Consider the following 22,430-nt stretch of genomic DNA (forward strand, 5'->3'; position numbering starts at 1 on the left):
ACTAGTATGAAATTTGCAAATGACAGTATCTCCGACTGCGCAGGTTTGGCGAAGATACCTATTTGCATCCAAAGAGGAGAATGTGCACAGTAAATTTGGAAAACGTAAAATTTGTCAGCCTTGGGGCGCATGTCCTCTGCTTCTTTTCTCATCATCTAATCATCTTTTTATGCAAATATGTGTCTCCGCTAAGAATGCGGCTAAAGGGTACACTCTTAATAATCCGGTGTTAATCGTCACCGAACGCTGTGCGCAGATTAAGTACACAATACACCCTACGGTGATAATGTTTCTTACTTTATGGTGGTACAATTACAAAAGATTATCATAATTTGGTGAAGTCACATTTGCACACTATTCGGTGACGATATTAATCCCAGGTTTTTCTGAGTGTAGAATTAAATGTCGAATTTCATGTTATTCATGGAGTGAGCCACTCTGAGTGACTGAGGATGAAACAAAGTGGAATATTTAGGGATTGTGCAAAAAGTATGTGGTCGATTTGAGAAAAGAGGTATAGGCCAAGGCGTCCTATTCTTGCCATGTTAATCATCAGGGTACACGTACATACATATATGTAGCTCACACCGTAGTGGTCAAAATTCTCCAGAAATCGATCACATCCTCTACGTATGGCCCTTTATCGAATAATATAATGCCTACATCAGTTAGATAAATATATTTTTACACTATCGATTTGACTTTGTTTGAAATACTTAAGTAAATAAATGCATGCGCTGTTAAAAATCTTGTAGAGTCACATACATATTTACACATACATATACTCCGCACTGGTCTTATGCATTCATTTGGTAATAACTTCTTACCGGGTTGGTATTTGGAAAATTGGTTCTGAGTCATAATTTTTTCATTATCACAGGATTTGACAATTGACAGAAATATTCCTTTACACAGCTATGTAAATAAGTACCGAGCTTAGCCCAATTTTTGGTATTGTGAACCTTGGTCCCATGAGTCATGCGAACGATTAAGAGCATCATGATCCAATGAGTTCAAACATGCGTACATTCATGCGTGCGTGAATATCTACATATATACCTACAAATAATATTTAGGCTACACTTCGTACCTACATATATACATATGTCGACATGGGAATGTGCAAATAGAATGCGATCGATTTGAGTGGGGGCAAGGTAACGTGGGTCATATACATATGTAGATCACACCATGTGGATAGTGGTCAAGATTCAAATCGATCACATGCTTTATGTACGACCACTATGTAAATACATACGTATATTTGAAACTGTCAGGGTACATATGTATGCACACATTTCGTTACAAAATGTATTTATGTCTTAAGATTAGTCATCCTACAATATTCTACCGTAAAATCCTGCCCTTTATGTCACAATTTTCTTAAAAGTAATCATTCCTTAACTTACTTGTGAATCGAGTAGACACATCATTTCCAAATTTTCTCCAAAAATTTTCAAAAAAATGTGGTGTCATCCCATCTGCCGTGGTTCGCTGCAAATGTGGACACAGGTTGTCGCACTTTTACAAATGGTATGCATTAAAAATATGCAGAATTTGATATTACAATCCAATAATTTATTAATCTGGTTTATTTTACAATTCGTCAGATTAAAAAACCAACATATTTCAAACCAAACATTTTCTAATCGGGTTTATTTAACAATTTGTTCAGATTAAGGCGTCACTTTCACTTTGCGTGGGCGTCATGCTTCTCCTCTCTGGTGGTGTTCTGGCACTTTCCCACGTGACTGTCACCCCCCTCAACGGAACCGCGACTGGTCATGCCCCCGTGGGTATGATAACCAACATGTCCGAGTTTCATTTTGACACGACCCCCTGCCTCATGTGGACCATTCCGATTCTGTCAACCAATCCACCACGAACTCAGTCGTGCAAAGCTTTGAACAGAACAAGACTAAATTTTTCAACTTTGTTGGTAAGTGCGAAAAATATGTCGGATTTTGAAATACATAATTCGTTAAAATGTAAATGTTTAATTTGTAGGTGCTGTATTAATCGAGGCCAGCATTATCTTCATTACAGAGTGAGTCATCACCTTGACCTTGTCCATTATTTTGTTTAACGGCGCTTCAAACGTAAGATTACTACACTCTTAGAAATCCAATATTAAAATAATACTAAACAGTATTTATGTACATACTTATATGACTCTACCAAAGTGGTATTGAAAAGTAATACTGTTTAGTAATAGCTCGGTATTAAAGTTTTACCTTATCCGTAGACAATTTTTATGGACTGGTATAATTTGAATACCAAGCGGTGGCCACTTTAGTACCCAGAAATCAATACCTAAATAACAGATGATACCAGAGATATAATTAATGCCAGATAACTTTTTGCAATTTTTTATAGCGAATCGCTGCTGTTTGTGTATGAAGATGAGTTTGTGTGGATCTGATTTCGTTGTGGCTTGGTGATGAGATGAGAGGATTGGTGAATTTGAGGATTTGCAGAATTGGTTGGCGTGCGAATTGCAGGGTGCACTTAAGGACAATGGTGTCCAGAAAGAAGGGGGTGGTCCACGAGATCGGTACTATGTGCCCTTAGCTTGTGTTTATTTAGTCATAAAATCGATTTCTTTACATTAGTTAAAATTGGGGCAATATTGAGACTCAAAGAACAAAGTGACCGTAACTGTGTAGCAGTACAAGAAAAGTGGACGGTGAGGAAAAAGATAATTGGGGTTTTATGGGTAGACAGTCAAGGTAGGGTCAAGGTGGTTCAAACTTTGAGTCATGTACAAAGATTTCGTAACATTTTAGAACTTATTGGAACAAGTACAAAATTGAGTAAATTAGATAATTGAATTAGTCTAGAGATAAGATAAACTTCGTCTAGGAATTAAAATATATGATAAAACATGAGACATTTGAGTTCATGCAACAAGGACATACAAAAATGCATGAGAAATAATGCTGATATCGAACATTCCGCCGACCTTGAAATACTATTTCAAAAGAATTAAAGTACATTACAATGAGTCAAAAATTGATACTTATGTGGTATTGTCAATTGGGAGCAAACTTAAATTCACAACCGGTCTTTTGAAGGTGCCAGTTGCAGTCTTGAGAGTGACGACACGTACAATAGAATCGGCACCAGGATGAAGATGAAGAACGCGTGCTAATTTCCATTGGAGTGGGGGCAAGTTGTCCTCCTTTATAATGACCATGTCACCTTCCTTTATCTTTCGGTCACCGGACATCCACTTTGGTCGTTGCTGGAGACGAGCAAGGTATTCAGAAGTCCACCTTTTCCAGAAGTGTTGGGTCAATTTCTGAATATGCTGCCAGAGAGACAATCGATTGATGTTGATCTCAGAGAAATTTGGTTCCGGAATGGATGTGAGCGGTGCGCCGATTAGGAAGTGACCAGGGGTGAGAGCGTCCAAATCTTCTGGAGATGAGGACACAGGTGTCAATGGACGCGAGTTGAGAATCGCCTCAATTTGCGCCAATGCTGTTGATAGCATCTCGAAGGTCCATCGCTGCGATCCCATGATTCGTCGTAAATGATATTTTATGGACTTCACGCCGGCTTCCCAAAGTCCTCCGAAGTGTGGTGAGGAGGCAGGGTTGAAGTGCCACTGAACGCCTTCGGATGATAGTTGGTTGGAGATTTGCACGTTGTGATTATTTGATTGGATAAGCTGTAGCATCTCCTTCATTTCACGGTTAGCACCAACGAAGTTGGTACCGTTGTCAGAGTAGATGTCACAAAGTGACCGTAACTGTGTAGCAGTACAAGAAAAGTGGACGGTGAGGAAAAAGATAATTGGGGTTTTATAGGTAGACAGTCAAGGTAGGGTCAAGGTGGTTCAAACTTTGAGTCATGTACATAGATTTTAGAACTTATTGGAACAAGTACAAAATTGAGTAAATTAGATAATTGAATTAGTCTAGAGATAAGATAAACTTCGTCTAGGAATTAAAATATATGATAAAACATGAGACATTTGAGTTCATGCAACAAGGACATACAAAAATGCATGAGAAATAATGCTGATATCGAACAGCTGCCAAGTGTCGAGTCTGGCTTAGCGTGCAAGTCATCTTTCTCGTGCCGCTGACCTTCTTCTTTTTTGCGAGGTTGACATCCTCCGCTCCTAACGACCTTGCCCGAGCTGTTGAGCTTATCATCAACGCTGGTTGCATGCTTGTGATGTACGCGTTTATAAATGAGTTGCAGGGGGAGGAAGCAGCCAAACGGGTAGGGCAAGAGAAAGCATATTGTGGTCAAAAGGTTTAAATAATTTTGCTCATTTTTCTGTTTCCATGCTTAACAAAAAAAATATGTGTAAGAATTAATCCTGAAGAAAAGACACAAATGCAATTTGATAAAATTTCGGAAATTTTAAAAATTCAAATAAAGCTTGAGTCACGGTTAAAATTTTCACACAATTCTAACCATACATAAGTACACTCTAAGAAATTGGGTGATCGGCGTTATCACCGCGCGAGTGGAGATAGCGAGCATCACCGTAATGGTGATAAACCTATCACCGAAATTTGTCACCATTGCTGGTGATCGTCACTACCACCACATCCTGGTGGTAGCTTCGCTATACACGTGACTTGCAGAGGGGCAAGTTTGTCCTACTCCACGTACCAGAAACAGCAGCGGAGTTGCAATGGTAAAATTACTTCGTATTTCAAAGTTTAAGAGGAAAAAAATAACACCGTACCGAAACAGTTATCGTGAATTTATTGACACAGGTAAAAAATTAAAAGTTTAAACTTAGCTAATTTTGGCCTAGTTGGAGAGAAATTTAACTTGGATGTGGATCTGGAGGAATGTGCAGAAATTGAAGGATTTTGACGAGGTAATATTTGCATAAAATTTAGTTGCCTATTTGTTGAATCTGTACATAATTAATTACGTAACATATTTTTTTCTCATTGGTCGGCCAACTGTAATCAATCTGGAGTCTATAACTCACGAATGTGGTCACTGGTTGCACTTCAAAAAATCTCGATAGTACAACGGAATCTCTGCAAATAAGTAAATATGTGGCAAAGTTGTTTTAACGGTAAGGATAAATCAATAAAGTCAGATATTTTGACCAATCTAAATGAAAGTTAATTATGTATTTTAAACTTTAATTGATTTCAGTCAGTGTCCTATGTCGTGACTGGAAACTATTCACAACTTCAATTGCTGGTGAAATTCCACAATGGCGAGGGACAAACGTTTTACATGTATAAATACATATAAAATATTCATTATCTGTGAAATTATTTGAATAAAGCAATAAATTGTGAAAAATGCGACATTTTGTACGAAGTACCGAAATTATTTTTATCTATCACCAGACAGTGAAAAGGCGAGCTAATTATGGTGGTGATATGTCACCGTGCGGTGATAAAAAATTTTAATCCTTCTACCACTACCCGGTAGACGTGTATCACCATGATGGTGATCGCACTTTCTATCACCGCGCTGTGGTTGGTGACCACCATTGCGGTAGAGTCACATATAGTCACCGCTTGGTGACAGTCCGGTGGTAAAATTTCTTAGAGTGTACATATAATTATATTTTATTTCATATTTTTAGCTGGGTAAATTAATTGGAGTTATGTATAATTAAGTTAAATTAGTCGCAAATTCGGTTAATTACATATTCACTCGTGGTAATAAAAAGTCCATCAAAATATTTATTTGCATTATTTTATTATGATTTACTCGGTAAATGATTTACTCGGTCAATCAATGATACTCTTCATCTCGTCGACATGGACGCATTTGTCCAGGTCCTAGGCTACACTCAAGCTGCGGAAAAGAATGACACTTGCATCACACTTTTTCGTCCTTGCCATTGATGACTAGAATTACTTATGCGAATCCGGGTCACGGTACTTGACAAGGATAAGAGCGGATTTATCGATACATAAATGCATACGAATTCGAATCTGTCATTCCATTATTGCTCAGACATGATCCATGTTTCCCACAAGTAAACTTTGACAAGTTTGACAAGTGGTGGAAGCTGACACAAATAAGGAAGGGAAAGTTAGCATTGCACAGGCTGTCGAGTCGTTTAACAAAAATGCCAAAAAATGAATAAACATTAATTTGTAAATGATACATGCATATTCGTTTATTGTTACCATTTTGGAGAATTTTGTGCTGAAATTTCTAAGCACTTCAAAATATATTAGTAATTGACAGAGTTTTGAAATTCCGAACAGGATCAATACCCCGGTGTGCCACAAAGGCTCTTGAAACAGTTGGCAAGTAGTCGCCACCGGCGGCAAAGAGTCGCAGATTTTGCCGACATCCAGCCGAGTACTTGCCACCGCTTTCCCGCCGCCATTTTCACTCGGCAAACCAGTGTATTTGCCGGACTTAATCTGTCTACTTGCCGTCGACGGCCCATCCCAGGCCATAGCAAGCTTTAAATGGTATTTAAGATTTTGCTTCTGGCCACATTCTTGCCAACTACGGCCCGACTCGAATGAGATACCAAAATGCCCCAACTCTTACTTAAAGTAGAGGAAACTTAAAAACCTCCACACCGTCAACATTCTGTCCATCAAATCAGTATTTTGTCTTTATTCCATTAAACGTACTTTGTCATGATTAAATTTGCAGTAGTTATATTTCCCGACGAAGATAACGCCATTGACGTTATATCGTCATCTTGGATTCTTCCGCCACTTATTGCAAATGGGGGGACCCAAGTGAAGAACTGCAGATATCCACCATCAAAAGTTCGAGGTGCAAAACTAGCCAAACTTGTTTGCAATCATCAACCCCCATCTTCGGATTGGTTGGTCTGTTCTTGTCGAGTTTTGAAAGAGTATGGTAAGCAGTTTGTTGCAAAAAAGTATATGGCAAAACTAATTACTTGCTGTTATCTATGTTATTTTCTAGACAATTATTTGACCGCCCGTGAAGCATCAATTAGGGCGGAAGAAACTTCCAACTTGGAGCCATCTTCCGTTGAGGAGGCAGATTCTAGGCGAATCCGAAAACGCATACAAAACAAAGTAAAGCCGCCACCGTGTAATTCCAATAGCAACAAGCTTCAAAAAATAATTGCTGTAGCCGAAGATTCTAGCGACGAATCCAACACGTTGGAGGACGACAACCCGACAACTTTTTGCCTTGGATTAGTTAGAGAAACAGGTAAACCGGAAGGGTGTAACCACTAGTTTACGTCGCCAGTTCATAGTTTATGTTAATTTAAATCATTTAATTAGTATTATAAATAATTAATAATTTAAGTTATGATATTTTTTTCTGTTTATATAATAGCCGATTTGGAAAGGGGCGGTTATGAAGGTGCAGCTAATGACAACACATTATTTGCACCACCTCATGGACAAATAGAAATATACCCAGGAGGAGGAGATCAAAACACTTCCGCAACCCACCAGGCAGAGGATGTCGAGTTTAAAAATCAGTTCGTACAGTTTCTAGAGGAAAATAGAAGTATGATAATATTCGTATGAATAAAATACGATTGTGTGTATTCTCCTTTCTATTATATTTATACTATGGAATTAACTAACTTTTTTATTAGAATTTCAAGATGCGGTGATTTCCAAGCTAGAAATAATTTCTAGTAAGTTGAAGCACATTAATCTTGGGACGACGTGTGCAAAAAATATTAAATTGACTGGAGCCCCGCTACTGCCTTTAACCAGCAAGGATGGTTTAGCTTCCCTCATAACCTGGCTTGGTATTGATAAAAATAGTGACCTAATGGTACCAGAGAATTTTAATGCGTACTTTATTTATTATGCGTACGCTGGGTATGACCTAATCTATTTATTAACGACAGATCGATTATCTAAGTCTACACGGAGGAGAAAATGTTTCTGCAGTAACCGGAAGCATTCTTTCTGAAATATTTACGAACCAGTTCGCAACAGTAGTTAGCTTTACTGGACAAGGACAAAAAGCGGTTTGTGGCATAAAGGACTCAATATTACCTAAATTAATCACAAGTACGTTAATAAAATTTATTCTCGAAACCATCTTATAATTAAAAATGATTAAGTGTTCTGCAACGATTTTCTAGAGTCGGTGCGGTCAAATAAAGGCTTTAGCCAAGCAACAGATTTCGAGGTGAAGCAGGCAATAATAAACTGGTTGAAGAACGCTGGTGACAGAGGTGGGGGTCGAGCAGCTCGTCGTCAACGTCATTTGACAGGATGAATACAGTCACCCCGAGAACGGAATTACGCCGCAGAAGAAAAGCAACATCACGTATATTGCAATTTATTAGAAGTAAGACGATAGGAAATACTGTGCCGACATTATTATTTAGTGAAGAAATTGTAGAGCCACCAGTGAATGTTCAAATAGTTGAAACTGAAATAAGTAGCGCTGAACCCTCAGATTTTGTATTAGACAACAGTCAAGTAAATGTTGAGTCAGATATCAATTTTCCTTTACTTTTGCCAGATAGTCTTCGTCTGTGGGCTACAGCACATAATGTTACACATATGTGTCTCCGAGAACTGATAACCATTATAAATCCACATATTAACAATATTCTTCCTCTCGATCCTAGAACATTAATGAAAACGCCACGACAGATAGTTATAGAAAAGCTAGGTGGAGGTGAACTAGTTTATTTCGGTATAAAAAAAGGTGTGGAAAGACGGCTAAAACTAAAATTATCGGATTGCAATTTTCCAATTATTAAAAAATGGCAGCATGAGTCTATTTCGAAAATTATTTCAATATCAGTTGGTATTGACGGGGTACCGATTTCTCAAAGTAATACTAAGTCGTTTTGGCCAATTCTTGGTATGCTGGACCAAGCTGTAGATTCAAGGCCATTTATTATTGGATTATTTTGCGGCATGTCAAAGCCAAAAGATACTTTATTTCTTAAACAATTTGTTGACGAAGCATTAGAATTAGAAAGGACTGGTATTTTATTTAAAGACTTACAATTTGCATTTAAAATATCTTGTATAATAGCTGATGCACCAGCTAGAAGTTTTATAAAAGGGTGCAAACAGCATAATAGCTACAACTCGTGTGAAAGATGCGAACAGGAAGGTGAATGGCTTGGAAGAGTAATTTTAAGAGAGACAGTATGTCCACAGAGAACGGATGATAAATTTATTAAAAAAACGGATGCAGATCATCACACATACGACAGTGAATTGCTGAGATTAAATTTAGGCCTGGTGTCACAAATAGTACTTGACCATATGCATTTAGTTTTTCTAGGAGTAACTAAAAAATTATTGAACATTTGGGTGAAAGGTAAATTGCCGCACCGACTTAGTTCACAACAAGTTTTAATTTTATCTAGAAATTTAATTCGACTTAGACCTTTTGTATCCCGTGATTTTCAACGCAAACCTCGTGGGCTCGACGAACTAAATCATTTCAAGGCCACTGAATTTAGACTTTTTTTGCTGTACTCTGGAATAGCAGTATTAGGCGAGACACTTCCACTAAATAAGTTTAAAAATTTTCTAAAATTACAAGCAGCGATGTCAATATTATTATCTCCTAATGCAAGTATAAAATCGTGGAATGATGTAGCCAGGTCGTTGCTCATACAATTCGTAAAAGAAGTTGAATTAATTTACGGTCCAGAATTTATGATATATAATGTGCATTCAATTATACACATTTGTGATGATGCATTGAATTTTGGTAATTTGTCCAGGGTCAGCGCATTTCCTTTCGAAAGCTATATGCAGAAACTAAAAAGCATGCTGCATGCTAAAAATTATCACCTGAATCAAGTAGCGAAACGCTTACAAGAAATTGAGGCAATTGATTTTGCGACAAAAATTATGAAATCTAGTACGCAACAGTTTTCTAATAGTAAATATGATAATTGTTTCTACTTAGGAGATGGTACTTATGTAATATTAAAATATATTAACCTATCCATAAAATATGCAGAGTTTTACGAGGTTATAAAACTTGATAAATTTCCGGAATATCCATTCAATAGCTTAACCGTAAATATATTTCTAGCTAAAATTACGACTAATGTGAGGATTGTTAATTACAGTGAAGTTATGTATAAATGTTTACTTTTACCTTATAAAAATATGTACTTGTGTTTACCACTTCTTCATACTTTAAAATAAATAACAAATGAAAAAGTAAATAATATGTGCAATTACTGGTGGCATTTGGATGGGTATAAGCATTTCCGCAGGTCTGAGCCATGGTCTTGCCACCGGTGGCAAGCCGGTATCAAGTTGGCGTGCCAACTGGAATACGAAGTTGGCCCGTACGCGATCGCCACCGCCAAGCCACCTATGGCCATTCGACATTTCCTGCAGTTTGCCGACCCATTTTGGCCGCAGCTGCGCCTACTGCGGCCCTGCTAGTTTGGCAAATCGGGACTATATATGTATGTAAATGTATTAAATGCGTAAAGTAAATATGAAAAGTGTATTAAAGATAATAAAAATGTCAACTACATAGATAAATCTACTTTCAGGTATCAGATTCTGATATTAGTAAGTTGAAAAATGCATTTACAATTAGCAAATGCACAAAAGCCGATAATAATGGTGGTAGATAATATTTAATATTAAAATTTAATATTATGTATTGTCCCGACTGGGTTATAATTTTAGACATATTGAAATATTAATAAAAGAATACATTAAAATTACCTAATATGTAAATAGAATAACCCTTTCAAGACGTAATAATACGTATCTAATAGTGGTAAAATGATAGTAAGTAAATGTGTCACAAATCATATTACATACCTTACTTAAGTATTTAAACACAGTGTTGTAAATCGTGATTATTTCATTGGTATTTATAATAGTACATAGTAATTTATAGTATTTTTAAGCATGCAAAACATTTAAATATGTTTGGATGTGTCTGTAAATTTTTTCAGGAAATGCTGGACGCCTTGCACTCAAAAATACACGCATGAGAGAAACATAAGCTGACCATAATTCCAACGCCTAGATATAAATACTTTATGCTTGCAGGCTTACAATAAACGCAACTACATCTGCAAATTGACCCTTATCAGATAGATAGAGATGAAGGCAAACATGGAGAGAAAGTAGGTTTGAGTTGGTTAGTAAAGAAATTATGAAATATAATATGTTACCAAATATTAGCTACTATGTATGTAGATACATATTGCATATGCATATAGAAATACCTTTTCTAATATGCCCATATGTATGCGCACAGATTTTTAAATAACTCTGGCCTAACATCAGAGGGGAGCAAATTCTTTATGAAATGGCTGCGTTCTTTCGAAATTTGCAACGACTTATAGATGGATTATGTATGGATTATAATCGCTCAATTTTATTCAAAAATGAATGTTTGTTTATTGATATTTTATCAGAGGTGGGAAATACGGACACGAACCTCGTATTTGATTCGACGGCGGAATTTATCCCAAAGGACGTCTTTGTATGTTTCTTGTCCTTCTAAAATTTTGAGCTTAACAATTTCTCTAACACTTTGCACCCCTTCGATATAGGCACTATTGGAAATTCCATTCCAAATGTATAGTAATTTGCATTACTATACAAGTTTACGATATATATATTTATTATTAGACAAACGTCCCCTGGAGCGCTTGAAGCGTTGTAAATGACAAGAGAATGATGATCAGTAATGACACGTATTTTTGCATGAAAGCAATAGATTCGAAAATGTTCTAGGGCAAAGATATTTCCTGCCTGCCCCAGTTAGATTTTAATTGTGCATAAAGACTCTTGTGCAAAATTGTAATCTCAACTCGTCTGTCAATAAAGCGTACCTTATTTTCATCCCGATTTTCATCAAGTGCTATGCATAAGCCACAAGTGTAGGGTCATCGAAAGAACCACACCTGAGGTTCATTTCATTGGTATCCACGGCTACATCGCCTTGTCAAAAGGTGAAAAGGACACCGCACAACCTCGTTGACCTCTCCCTATCTTCACGACTTCAGTGTGACGAAGTGTCACAATTTGTGACTCGCAAAGGTAAGTAAAAGACGTCTTCAGTAGAGGTATGATATTTACTTCTTATTTATTTATTTATTATGGTACGGCGCTTTACATTAGCACCAATGCGTATGATTCTCATTTTGCATTTTGCATTTTGCATTTTGCATTTTTGCATTTTGCACCTATAAAAAATTGTATCTTAAGTAGCAAATATTAATTGCTCATTTAGAAGTTACACGAACCGATTAACCTTAGATTAAAACGCAAGTTGAAATCTTATAAAATAAATAGCTGGTATTTTAAAAACCGCAAACTGGTTTTTTACAGTTATTTCCTGTCTTTTTGTATGCGTTCTGGGTCCAGCCCCGCTACATGCACACCATTTCACATGCTCACCGAGCTACGAAGAAATGGGTGATGAAACCAATTTTAACTCATTCTGCTTGAATTACGCACTCGGCGTGGATTTTCTCCCCATATCCGACGGGACAGAAGTCCTAATCACGTCAAACATTTCGGTCAAGGCAGGTGAGTATTTTTCATTTTATGCGTTTATATTTTACTTTTGCGGACAAAACTTCAATTTAGTTTTAGGATTAACCAACGGACGCCTGCCTGGGGTCCATTATACAACCGATTTATTAAAAAAATAACTTATCCGGGCTTTTTAATCCTGACTGCTGAACGGGCAAAACCGTACTCGGTGGTGTACCCATTAAGCTCCATTTCGATCATAAAACAAAGCAAAAGCAATTTCCAATGAAGCAAGCCATAGCGTAAATCCTAAAGTAAACAGAATGCAGCGCCTTCGGCGCAGTTAATTCATTCACTAAAACGGTTTCCAATGGCATTTTGAGAGCTATTTGTAGGACATAGACAGAAATTACCCTCATTTGTTGCCCTGAATAAATGTATTAAATATTTCATTTCCAATTGAAGTAGACGTATAAATAATACGATCAACTACATAGATGCAAATATGTACCCATCTATATTTTGGGCTACAAATTTCGCTAAGAATTTGTTCCGTGTTCTTTAAGCTTGCCTTAATTGAAAACTGCTGCAAAACAGGATAAGATACTACTGAACTATTTTAATTCGTAAATAATATATTTGTCCCCTCTATAAAAATCCAAGATTTTCACATTGTATTAACCTTCACGCAGCATTCATTAAGCACATACATACATACATAAATATATTTATCCACATATTCATACATCTGACCAAATCAAAGTCAAGATATCTAATGAATAATTATCTTTTCCATGCTAGTTATAGCATTTAAGCAAAATCTATGTACACACATACACCAGTCAGTTTAATTTACATTCCGAAAAGACAAGCAGAATGTTAGGGAAGAAATAAGTTCTTTGGTAAATATGTAAATACGTGAGGCAGACATACATATTTGTACATAGATATTACTTAGAAATTTATGACCTATAACGATGAATACGTCCAAACGTATGTATTTATGTGCAGAAGAACGGATGATACATACCTATGTAAATACATAAATACGTGCATATGTATGTATGTATCAAGTGCCTAACTAATAATTTAAAATATTTTTGACAAGGTTCCATTGCTCACGATTTATGTGAATACTTGTGTAGAAATGGCGATTCAGTTGATTCTTTTATAGTTGTCCTCAAGTTGTCCATGCTGATTGACCCCGTTTTGGTAGCCGTTTGTAGGTTAGTTTCATTATTTGTCTGCAGATGCTCCTTAATTCTGTGACTTGTGCTTCAACCTGAAATAGATTAAGAATATTTTGCTAGAAGATGAAATATGTTGGACATAATGGGTCAATATTTTATTTGTCCTGCAAATGACTTCAAAAATCAGTAATAAAAATGTAGAAATGTATGTATGTACCTTATCTTCACGCTCATATTCAGCTCTGTATATGTACATTCATATGTCCAAAAGGTGCATATATTTGATAGCTTCTTACCTATGTACGTAGTAAATAATAGTAATTAATATGTGTATCATTAGGAAATAAATAAGCTTCTTTTACTTTTAATAGTAAGTTTGAGCAGATCGCTAAAATATGTATGTATCAGTAAGTAAGATTCTATTTTAAATACATATGTACAGATGTATTAATCGGAATTACGGCGCTGGTCGTTTAGCTTTTTCGAAATAAATATATGTAAAATGATTTCATGGAAAGAATAATAATAAACAACATATTTCCATTAATCGGAATCCTTGATTAAATGAAATGAAATTCCTCAAATTCCTCAATTTTTTTACTAGGACAAGTCAATACAATTTCTCAGTATTTTTTTATCTAGTAAAACTTTTACTTACCCTTTCGTCCGCTGGAAATAAACATTTCCAGTCTTGGAAAACTTGATTAATAATGCCATTTTGAGATCTCTATCTCTATTGATATTATCTGGATTCGTTTACATAGTGTCAAATTTGTTTATGTATGTATGCACATAAATATCACAGAAAATTATGTTATTTTGTGACGGATTTAATTTTTGTTATGAGTCTGTAAAGAATTTACAATGAATGTTAATCTGTAGCAAAATCGTACATATGTTGGGCCAATGAAGGCGAGGCAGGTGAAAATGAAAGGTAAAAAAACTGATCATCGTTGCCTAGCAACAATGATCTGTTCATTTGGATGATAATTGTGTGGCCAGCAACGTGTGTCCATATTTATGCATAAGACGGGCTAGTGGCCAACAATAACAGATTTTGTGCATGTTTCTTTCACTGTAGGCATATCAGTGCGTCTATGAAAAGTAAGTGTGAACCAACCTGTTGCGGGGTAAGATGCAATTTACACAAGTAACTTGAATCCAAGAGGGCACGTACACTAACAATCGAGTCGATTGTTAGTGCACAAAACCTGTAATCTCGTATGACCGTTGGATTCTCCATGTGGTTTCGCGACTTTTTGCATCTTTAAGGGCCCTGAAAATCCAAAACCCTGGAAGAACGGAGACCAGATTACTGTAATTGGACAATATAATTGGCCCATGTATGCAATCGACGTCTTCCAACATAGGTATGTAAATATGTATGCTCACAGAATTAAACAAAACTGGGGTCAATTGATCACAAATTTAATTAGTATGAAATTTGCCAATGACTACTATCTGCTAATGCTCAAGTTGGGCGGAGATATTTACATCCGAAGAGGAGAAAATCAGCAGTAAATTGGGAAAGTGTAAAATTTGCCAGCCTTTCGGCGCGTCTCTGCTTCTTCTTTTCCTCGTCATCTCATCTTTTTATGCAAATATGTATGCGGGTATTGGGAACACTCTTAATAACCTGGTGTTGATCGTCACCCAACGGTGTACATATGTGACTACATACGTACACCGTACGGTGATAATGTTCCTCATTTATGTAATTGTGGTAAAATAAACACCAGTCGGGAACAATTTATCACCATGCGGCGAAAAAATTATCATCATTTATTTAAGCCGCATACATATGTATGTATGCACACCATTTTGCGACGATTAACACTGGGGTTTTCTGAGGGTACATAGAATCGAATGTCGAATTTCATGTTGTTCATAGAATGCGTCACACTGAGGATGAGTGACTGAGGATGAGACTAATTATAAGTGGAATACATACATACATACATTTAGGGAGGACTGTGCAAAAAGCATGTGATCGATTTGAGCGGGCTAAGGGTCAAGGCATCCTATCGTTTCCATGTGAATTATCACATGGGACATTTAGCTCACACCTTGGGGTAGATTAAAATTGGCCGGAAAATTTTCTATCACATGCTCTATGTACCGCCCCTTATCGAATAATATACACAGATGTACACATCAGTTGGATAAATATTTTTTAAACTATCGACTTGACTTTAATTGCTGTTAAAAATCTGATAGCCACATATTTATATAATCCGCACGCCCTGGTGCATATTGATTTGGTAATACAAACTTTGTAACTTCCACTGGATTGGTATTTAGTAGTATGTGTTTTGTATGAGTGGTAAACTTTTTATTATCACGACATTTGACAGAAATATTCCTTTACGCAGCGGCATATGTATGTATGTAGATAAATAAGTATCGAGTTTAGCTCAACTTGGCAGTGTCGAACTTTAACCTGGGGAATGAGTCATGCTAACGCTACAAAGAGCATCATGATCCAATGTGTACAACAATGGGGAATGTGTTCAAACATAAATACATGCGTATGTACTCGCACATTCATGCGTACATATGTACATACAGTATAGGCAGAAAGTCATTATACCCTCATACTTTTTGTACATAAAGCCTCATATTGTTCGAGAAGCTTGAGAGGATGAACTGCAATTTTGCACAATTACTTACTATGATGTAAGGTTTCCGGAACCATACTTTGGATAACGGTGTTGCACAAGCAACGACACGGCGAAATTATATCCAAAATTCCGACAGGAAAAAAGTCTTCATACTCTTTGACTTTTTGGTACTTTTAATGTAATTTTTGAAAATAAAATCTTAAATCGCCCTTCACGCACCAAATGGTTCATTATTAATTGAAAAATAACATTTGTCTAATGCTGAACTAGTTGTCCGTTACTAAAATTAGCTCATAATCACTCAAACACATCTTAACCCCGGCCTGAGACAAATTGTCGTAAATTTTGATGATGAAAGGCTTCGACACCAAAGAATTACCGACTAACTACCCATTAAGAATGGATGAGTTGCTAGCATAGTCCAGAACTGCAAAAAGTTTGGGATCGAATGGAATTTAACAGCTTTATCATGTACACGGATCACGCCCCCATTGACGGATCACCTCAAGTTCTCCAAAAGCCAAAGATTTCACGGTTATCTTCACCAAAAATCAGCTTGGAAACGAGGGAAGAAGATGGACGCCTAAGATGGATTTACATAGCGAGCAACATGGAAAATTCTATTTCTCCGCGAGGCCTATATTGCAGACAGCTCTAAATGGGCTAAAAATCATGATAATTGGACGGCTAAATGTTAGAAACTCCTGATATTGTGCGCCGGCGTCAACATCAACCTGTTTGGTTCAAATTGGGACCAGTGGAATATGGATTCAGTAAAGAGACGCTGACCAGGGTTCGGAAAACCCCGGGGTTTTTGTAGAAAAACCCAACCCAGGGGGTTTTTCCGGGGTTTTTGGGGTTTTTGTGGGTTTTTGGGTTTTTGTGGGTTTTTGTGGGTTTTTGTAGATTTTGGGGCAGGTTGAACCAGAATTCCTAAAATTATATATTAGAGATAAACTAATTTAGTATACAATTTTAACATGCAATTTTAACCGTTATCATTGATTTGGGCTTTTACATCGAAAATTCATGTTTGACATGTAAACCTGGAAATATGCAATGATATTTGGAAATTTAAGTCGCAATTGAAAATTCTCAAAATTTCAAGATGAAGCAGAAAAGTTAATTAGCATTGATCTACGTTGTAGTTTAAGAGATTTTGTTTCAATCTGCCTCAAAATCCTACAAAAACCCCGGAAAAACCCACAAAAACCCACAAAAACCCGCAAAAACCCCACTAAGCATTAGGGTTTTTCCGGTGATTTGATACCCCAAAAACCCACAAAAACCCCAAAAACCCCAACCCACAAAAACCCGGGGTAGCGAACCCTGACGCTGACAAAATCAACTACAGTACGCTAACCATTAAGAATTGGGTGGAAATCGAATTGTTTGGGCGTGACGTTGTGGAAGAGCGTCCGAAACTTTAGTACAATAGAAGTAATAATGTACTCCAACTACTACTGCGACGTTCTGAATTGGAATTTGATGGTAACGTGAGGAAATAACCGTTGGGGAATAATTATATTTTGAAATAGTAAGGCGATCCAAAGCATGCATCAAAATTATTGAAGATTTGGTTTTCAACAAAAAAGATTGATTGTTGAATTGCCATCCATAATCATCGGACAGCATGTTAATGCACACTTATGGTCAATGGTGAAGCCCAAAATTACACAGCACATGCTATCCAACCTCAAAGGACTGATCCTCGCTATATAGCTTGAATAGGAGAATTATGACACTTCTGTCACTAGCTTATTTTTTGGCTCGATGCCAGGATGTGTTTTTGCCTTCCTAAGGGATGTGGGAGGACATCCCAGGTGCTAATTTGACTGTTATTTAACACAAACAAATTATGAACACATTTTATATTGAACTTTAATTGGGGTATAAAGACTTTTTTCCTGTCGGAATTTTGGATATAATTTCACCGTGTCGTTGCTTGTGCCACGCCGTTATCCAAAGTATGGTTCCGGAAACCTTACATCATAGTAAGTAATTGTGCAAAATTGCAGTTCATCATCTCAAGCTTCTCGAACAATATGAGGCTTTATGTACAAAAAGTATGAGGGTATAATGACTTTCTGCCTATACTGTATATAATAACTTTTAGGCTGCATTTTGTACATTTGTCGATATGGGAATGGGACCGTGCAAATAGAATGCGGTCAGGATCGATTTGAGTGGGGCAAGGGGTCAAGGGGTCCTGTCGTTCTATAACATGTGACATACAGGTCACACCATAGGGATAGTGGTCAAGATTCTGCGAAAATCGATCACATGCTTTATGTACGGGCCCTATGTAAATATATATATTTATTTGACACTCACAGGGAACATGTGAACATATTTAGTTACAAAACGTATCTATGTCTTAGGATTAGTCATCCTATTCTACCCTAAAATTCTGCTCTTTATGTCACCATTTTCTTAAAAGTTGTCATTCCTTAACTTACTGGAATATAATTATTATACAAATTTGTGTCTGAAATTTAGGAAATTGAATAAGTTGTACGTCAAAAGAAAAATAAAGTGGTCTCAAATAATATTTAGTGTAGTCCTCCCAACCGAATCGCCTTGTTTCCTCCGCCAGCCCGAAATCTAGTTCCACCGAAATCCCTTGTTTTCTTCGTTGTTTGTGCTGTTAAAATTTTTTAAAATTGTCGGAAATATTGTACACATTGTCAACTTTCAATTCCCTGCCCACTAAACCCGATCTCTCGTTAAATTCGACTAAAATCACTATCAACTTATTGTGCACACAGACAAACAAACGTATTTCAAATTAATGAGTTTCACCCCCTAAAAAACAGGTCACCGAGGTCAGATATCGATAAATTTTATAGGAAAAATAATTTTCTATTAATATTTTCTAAATTCTGGCAAAGTTTGAATTTATTTTTGTGACGCGCTATGTGTTAGACCTTTTTATGGATGATCCAAAGCGGTCGACGTGGCACCACAGATATACTTAACAACAGTAATCCCCTCCATTGTTTCTGATCAATACATTTAGAGCTTTGGATCGAGTAAATTGATCAAGAGCCAGGGAAGTAAACATTGAGCCTCGTGCCAATCGGCAGGACCAAATTCAAGTGGGTTTTGGTATCTTCGGTTCAAAAATGTCACCACGATATGAAACTTAATTTATGCATTTTGAAATAGTATAATGAGAATTTCATAACCCACATAATACCGACAGTGGGAAACAATTATAAATAATACTGATGTATCATGGAAATTATTAAGCAACAAGACTCCTATGAATTAAATAAGTATAGATATCTGGTTATTCCTTATTTAGCTTGGAAAATAGCAAATAGGACAAACCTTTTGAATATTGATGCAACAATGCGACCGATAAAAATCCCTAACCTTCCGAAACAATTAAAAATATGAGGAAAGAGAAAGTGCACTACAGACGTAGATTACAATAATTTAGTCCAACAACTATTCAACGGTGCATCAATTTGGCATGCAGAATTGTTTGTACAAATGTGTAACTAAATGAGAACCTTCCGCTTGGTTACACACGCGACTAATTCAAGGGTAACTCCCTATAGGACAATCAAAGTGGAAATAATATTACTTGGCTGATATATGTCGCTGATCTTGTGAAACGGGAAATACTGAACAATCAATTTAAGCAATACACAAAAAGTTAGAAATTTCGGTTACGCATAGTTAAACTACATATATTACGCAAACAAAATAAATAGCCCCCATATGAACGATGACCCTGAGAACCCTTCTGATCTTCCAATATTCATGGAATATTACAAATATGTATGGATGTAGGACATATGTAGACAGAAATTACCCTCATCTGTTGTCCTCAAAAAATGTGTTTAATTTCATTCCTAATTGAAGTTTCTAAATATGTATTTACATATATATAATATGATCAACAAAGTATATATGCACCCATACATCTTTGTACCAATTTTACAGTGTTTTTTTTTTGACCTCGTACTCTACTTCCCATTTTTCATGGGTTGTTACGTAGAGAGTACCTAACTATGTGATGGGGGGACCCCAAGGTGCAGCCACTAGTCCGCACTCCCCCACCACGCACTGTGAGGGGGCCCCGACCCCACACGATTGCGACACAGACCGGAAAACCCCTTTCGGGAAAAACCGCTGCCACCAGGATTCGAACCCTGGCCCATTTGGTTCGCAACCGTGCTCTCTAGCCATTAGGCTATCGACTCACAGTCGACAGTCGACAGTGTTCCATTTTACCTTAATGGAAAGTTACTGAAATACAGGATAAAATATTAGTAAGCTACTTTAATACTTAAATAATCCTCATATTTATTTGCCACAATGTAGGCATTTTTGACTACCATTCACTAGCTTTAATAAATTATATACATATGCATATACATTTGTAACACAAAACCTCCATCTTTCATCCCATGCTTTTTATGATAAATTCTTAGACTCCTCAAATTAAAAGAAATAATTTCTAATTTCATAGGATTTAGTGATATATATGAAAATCCAAAAGCGTATTAATACATAAGTATGACAGGTTTTTGGAAGGAAATCGAGATTTGATTCATACTTGAGGTTCCTTTGTCAGCGTTGAGAAAAATGTAATAAAATTTATGTAGGGTAATTTACCGGCCGAAGTTTTAATTTGTCATGGCAACGTTGCATCTGCGATTTGTAGGTCTGGGCGAATGTTGTTCGTTTAATCAGGTGACTTGCGCTTCCACCTGAAATGCATTAAGAATGTTTTGCCTGAAGATGAAATATGTTGAAAAAATTTATCAATATGTATGTACCTTATATTTATATACGTGCGTATGTGCATCTTCTGCCCAAAGTATATGTATGAGGTACGTTTGGCAGCTTTTCACCTAGTGAATAAATTTAGATTAATATTCTTACACTCTAAAAGCAAATAATTTTTTACGTCTATTAATAGAAAAAAATAAATATGATTCTATTTTAAATACTAAAATATAATATGTACATATTCCATTTGTACATATTTTTCATGTACACTTAAAAATCCAGAATTAAGATAATACCAAGTGGTGCTAATATTGGACTCTACCAAACTGGTATTGTACCGATATTGGACCGGTGTATGTACATATATATGTAATCTTTATACAAAAGGGTAGAAAATGTAATACCTGCCAGAAAATACCAAAAGTTTTACATACCTTAATCTAGGAAATTTGAATTTTCAAACTTGAAAAACTGAAACCACAATCCAATTTTCAGCTTTCCAACTTTAATGTTATCTGGATTGACACGTATGTACTTACCACGTTAAAATATTATTTAACGGATTTAGTTTTTGTGATGAGTTGATGATGTAAAGGATTAAACTGTCAAGCTCCCACAAAACCATATGCTTTGTTAATGAAGGCGAGGCAGATGAAAATGAACGGCAGGAAGATGAAAGTTGCATGGCAACAATTTTATTGCAGAATAATTTTTTATCCAGCAACGTGCATATGTACATATGCATGCATAAACGGGGCTAGTGGCACACAGATACACATTTACATACAGAATTCCCTCACGGAAATGACATCAGTGTGTAATGTACAGGATGTACATCTACGTGCAGGATGCACCTGTTGAGGTGAACTGTAATTTAAATACATATTCAGGTATTTAACTTGAATTCAAAAAGTTATGTGCACGAAGTGTGCAGCTAGTAGCTACATATGCATGTATAAGTTAGATGTCGGGTTTTATGTAATTAAAATGTAATGTGTTCTGCTAAGCCAAATCCTGTGATAACATAGATATCCTTTATACTACTGCATGGATAAGGGGTTGTAAAGTTATGGTTAATGCAAAGATTGGCCTCGTCGACGTGCATGCATTTCTGCAGGTCAAACCGCGCAGGGGAGGTGCAGGACACCTCCATCACAATTTCTTCTCTGCCCTGGACGCCAGGGTACGGAAAACCCCAGGGTTTTGTTAGATAACCCATACCCAGCCCATCTTTGTAAGTTTACGTGATTACGGACTTACGAAAGGTGACGTGAATCGCATCAATAATTCCGCGGAATATTTTCTTCGTAATATGATAAATACATACATAGATATGGTGAATAATGTTTTTCAGAAATTTATCCGCACGCCCTTCCAAGAAGACTCGACAACCATATTCCCCCTTGACTCAATTGGGTCCGCCTTTTCATCGTCCATCCTCCACAACAGTACATAAACTTTGACCAACT

General features: G+C 36.5%; 1 protein-coding gene and 1 long non-coding RNA gene across 5 annotated transcripts in view; one reads left to right on the forward strand and one right to left on the reverse strand.

The window, feature by feature from the left end:
- LOC110861568 overlaps positions 1–21,645 on the reverse strand; it is a 28,767-nt gene extending 7,122 nt beyond the window's left edge. For all 4 annotated transcript variants that reach the window (XR_004833222.1, XR_002549063.2, XR_004833221.1 and 1 more), the window contains exons 1-6: positions 21,501–21,645; positions 21,396–21,432; positions 21,009–21,083; positions 20,845–20,939; positions 13,812–13,890; positions 13,527–13,686 (exon numbers count right to left, since the gene is read on the reverse strand). This is a non-coding gene — a long non-coding RNA (uncharacterized LOC110861568). The remainder of the gene's footprint in view (positions 1–13,526; positions 13,687–13,811; positions 13,891–20,844; positions 20,940–21,008; positions 21,084–21,395; positions 21,433–21,500) is intronic.
- Positions 3,819–10,481, forward strand: LOC118433171. The gene is made up of 5 exons (XM_035844834.1): positions 3,819–7,152; positions 7,282–7,458; positions 7,550–7,734; positions 7,811–7,976; positions 8,051–10,481. The coding sequence occupies exons 1-5, from the start codon at positions 6,600–6,602 to the stop codon at positions 8,185–8,187; spliced, it is 1,218 nt and encodes a 405-aa protein (XP_035700727.1). The 5' UTR covers positions 3,819–6,599; the 3' UTR covers positions 8,188–10,481.
- Positions 21,646–22,430: the final 785 nt, after the last annotated feature.

This window comes from Folsomia candida, unplaced genomic scaffold (assembly GCF_002217175.1).
Source record: "Folsomia candida strain VU population unplaced genomic scaffold, ASM221717v1 Fcan01_Sc043, whole genome shotgun sequence".
Lineage (NCBI taxonomy): Eukaryota > Metazoa > Arthropoda > Collembola > Entomobryomorpha > Isotomidae > Folsomia > Folsomia candida.

What these genes read in the sequence shown, in the direction of transcription:
- LOC118433171 (XM_035844834.1), top strand. Translation starts at nt 6,600, where the DNA reads ATGATTAAATTTGCAGTAGTTATATTTCCCGACGAAGATAACGCCATT. An exon ending in TGGATTAGTTAGAGAAACAG is followed by an intron (nt 7,153 to 7,281) that starts GTAAACCGGAAG and finishes TTTATATAATAG; the next exon opens with CCGATTTGGAAAGGGGCGGT. An exon ending in ATTACCTAAATTAATCACAA is followed by an intron (nt 7,977 to 8,050) that starts GTACGTTAATAA and finishes ACGATTTTCTAG; the next exon opens with AGTCGGTGCGGTCAAATAAA.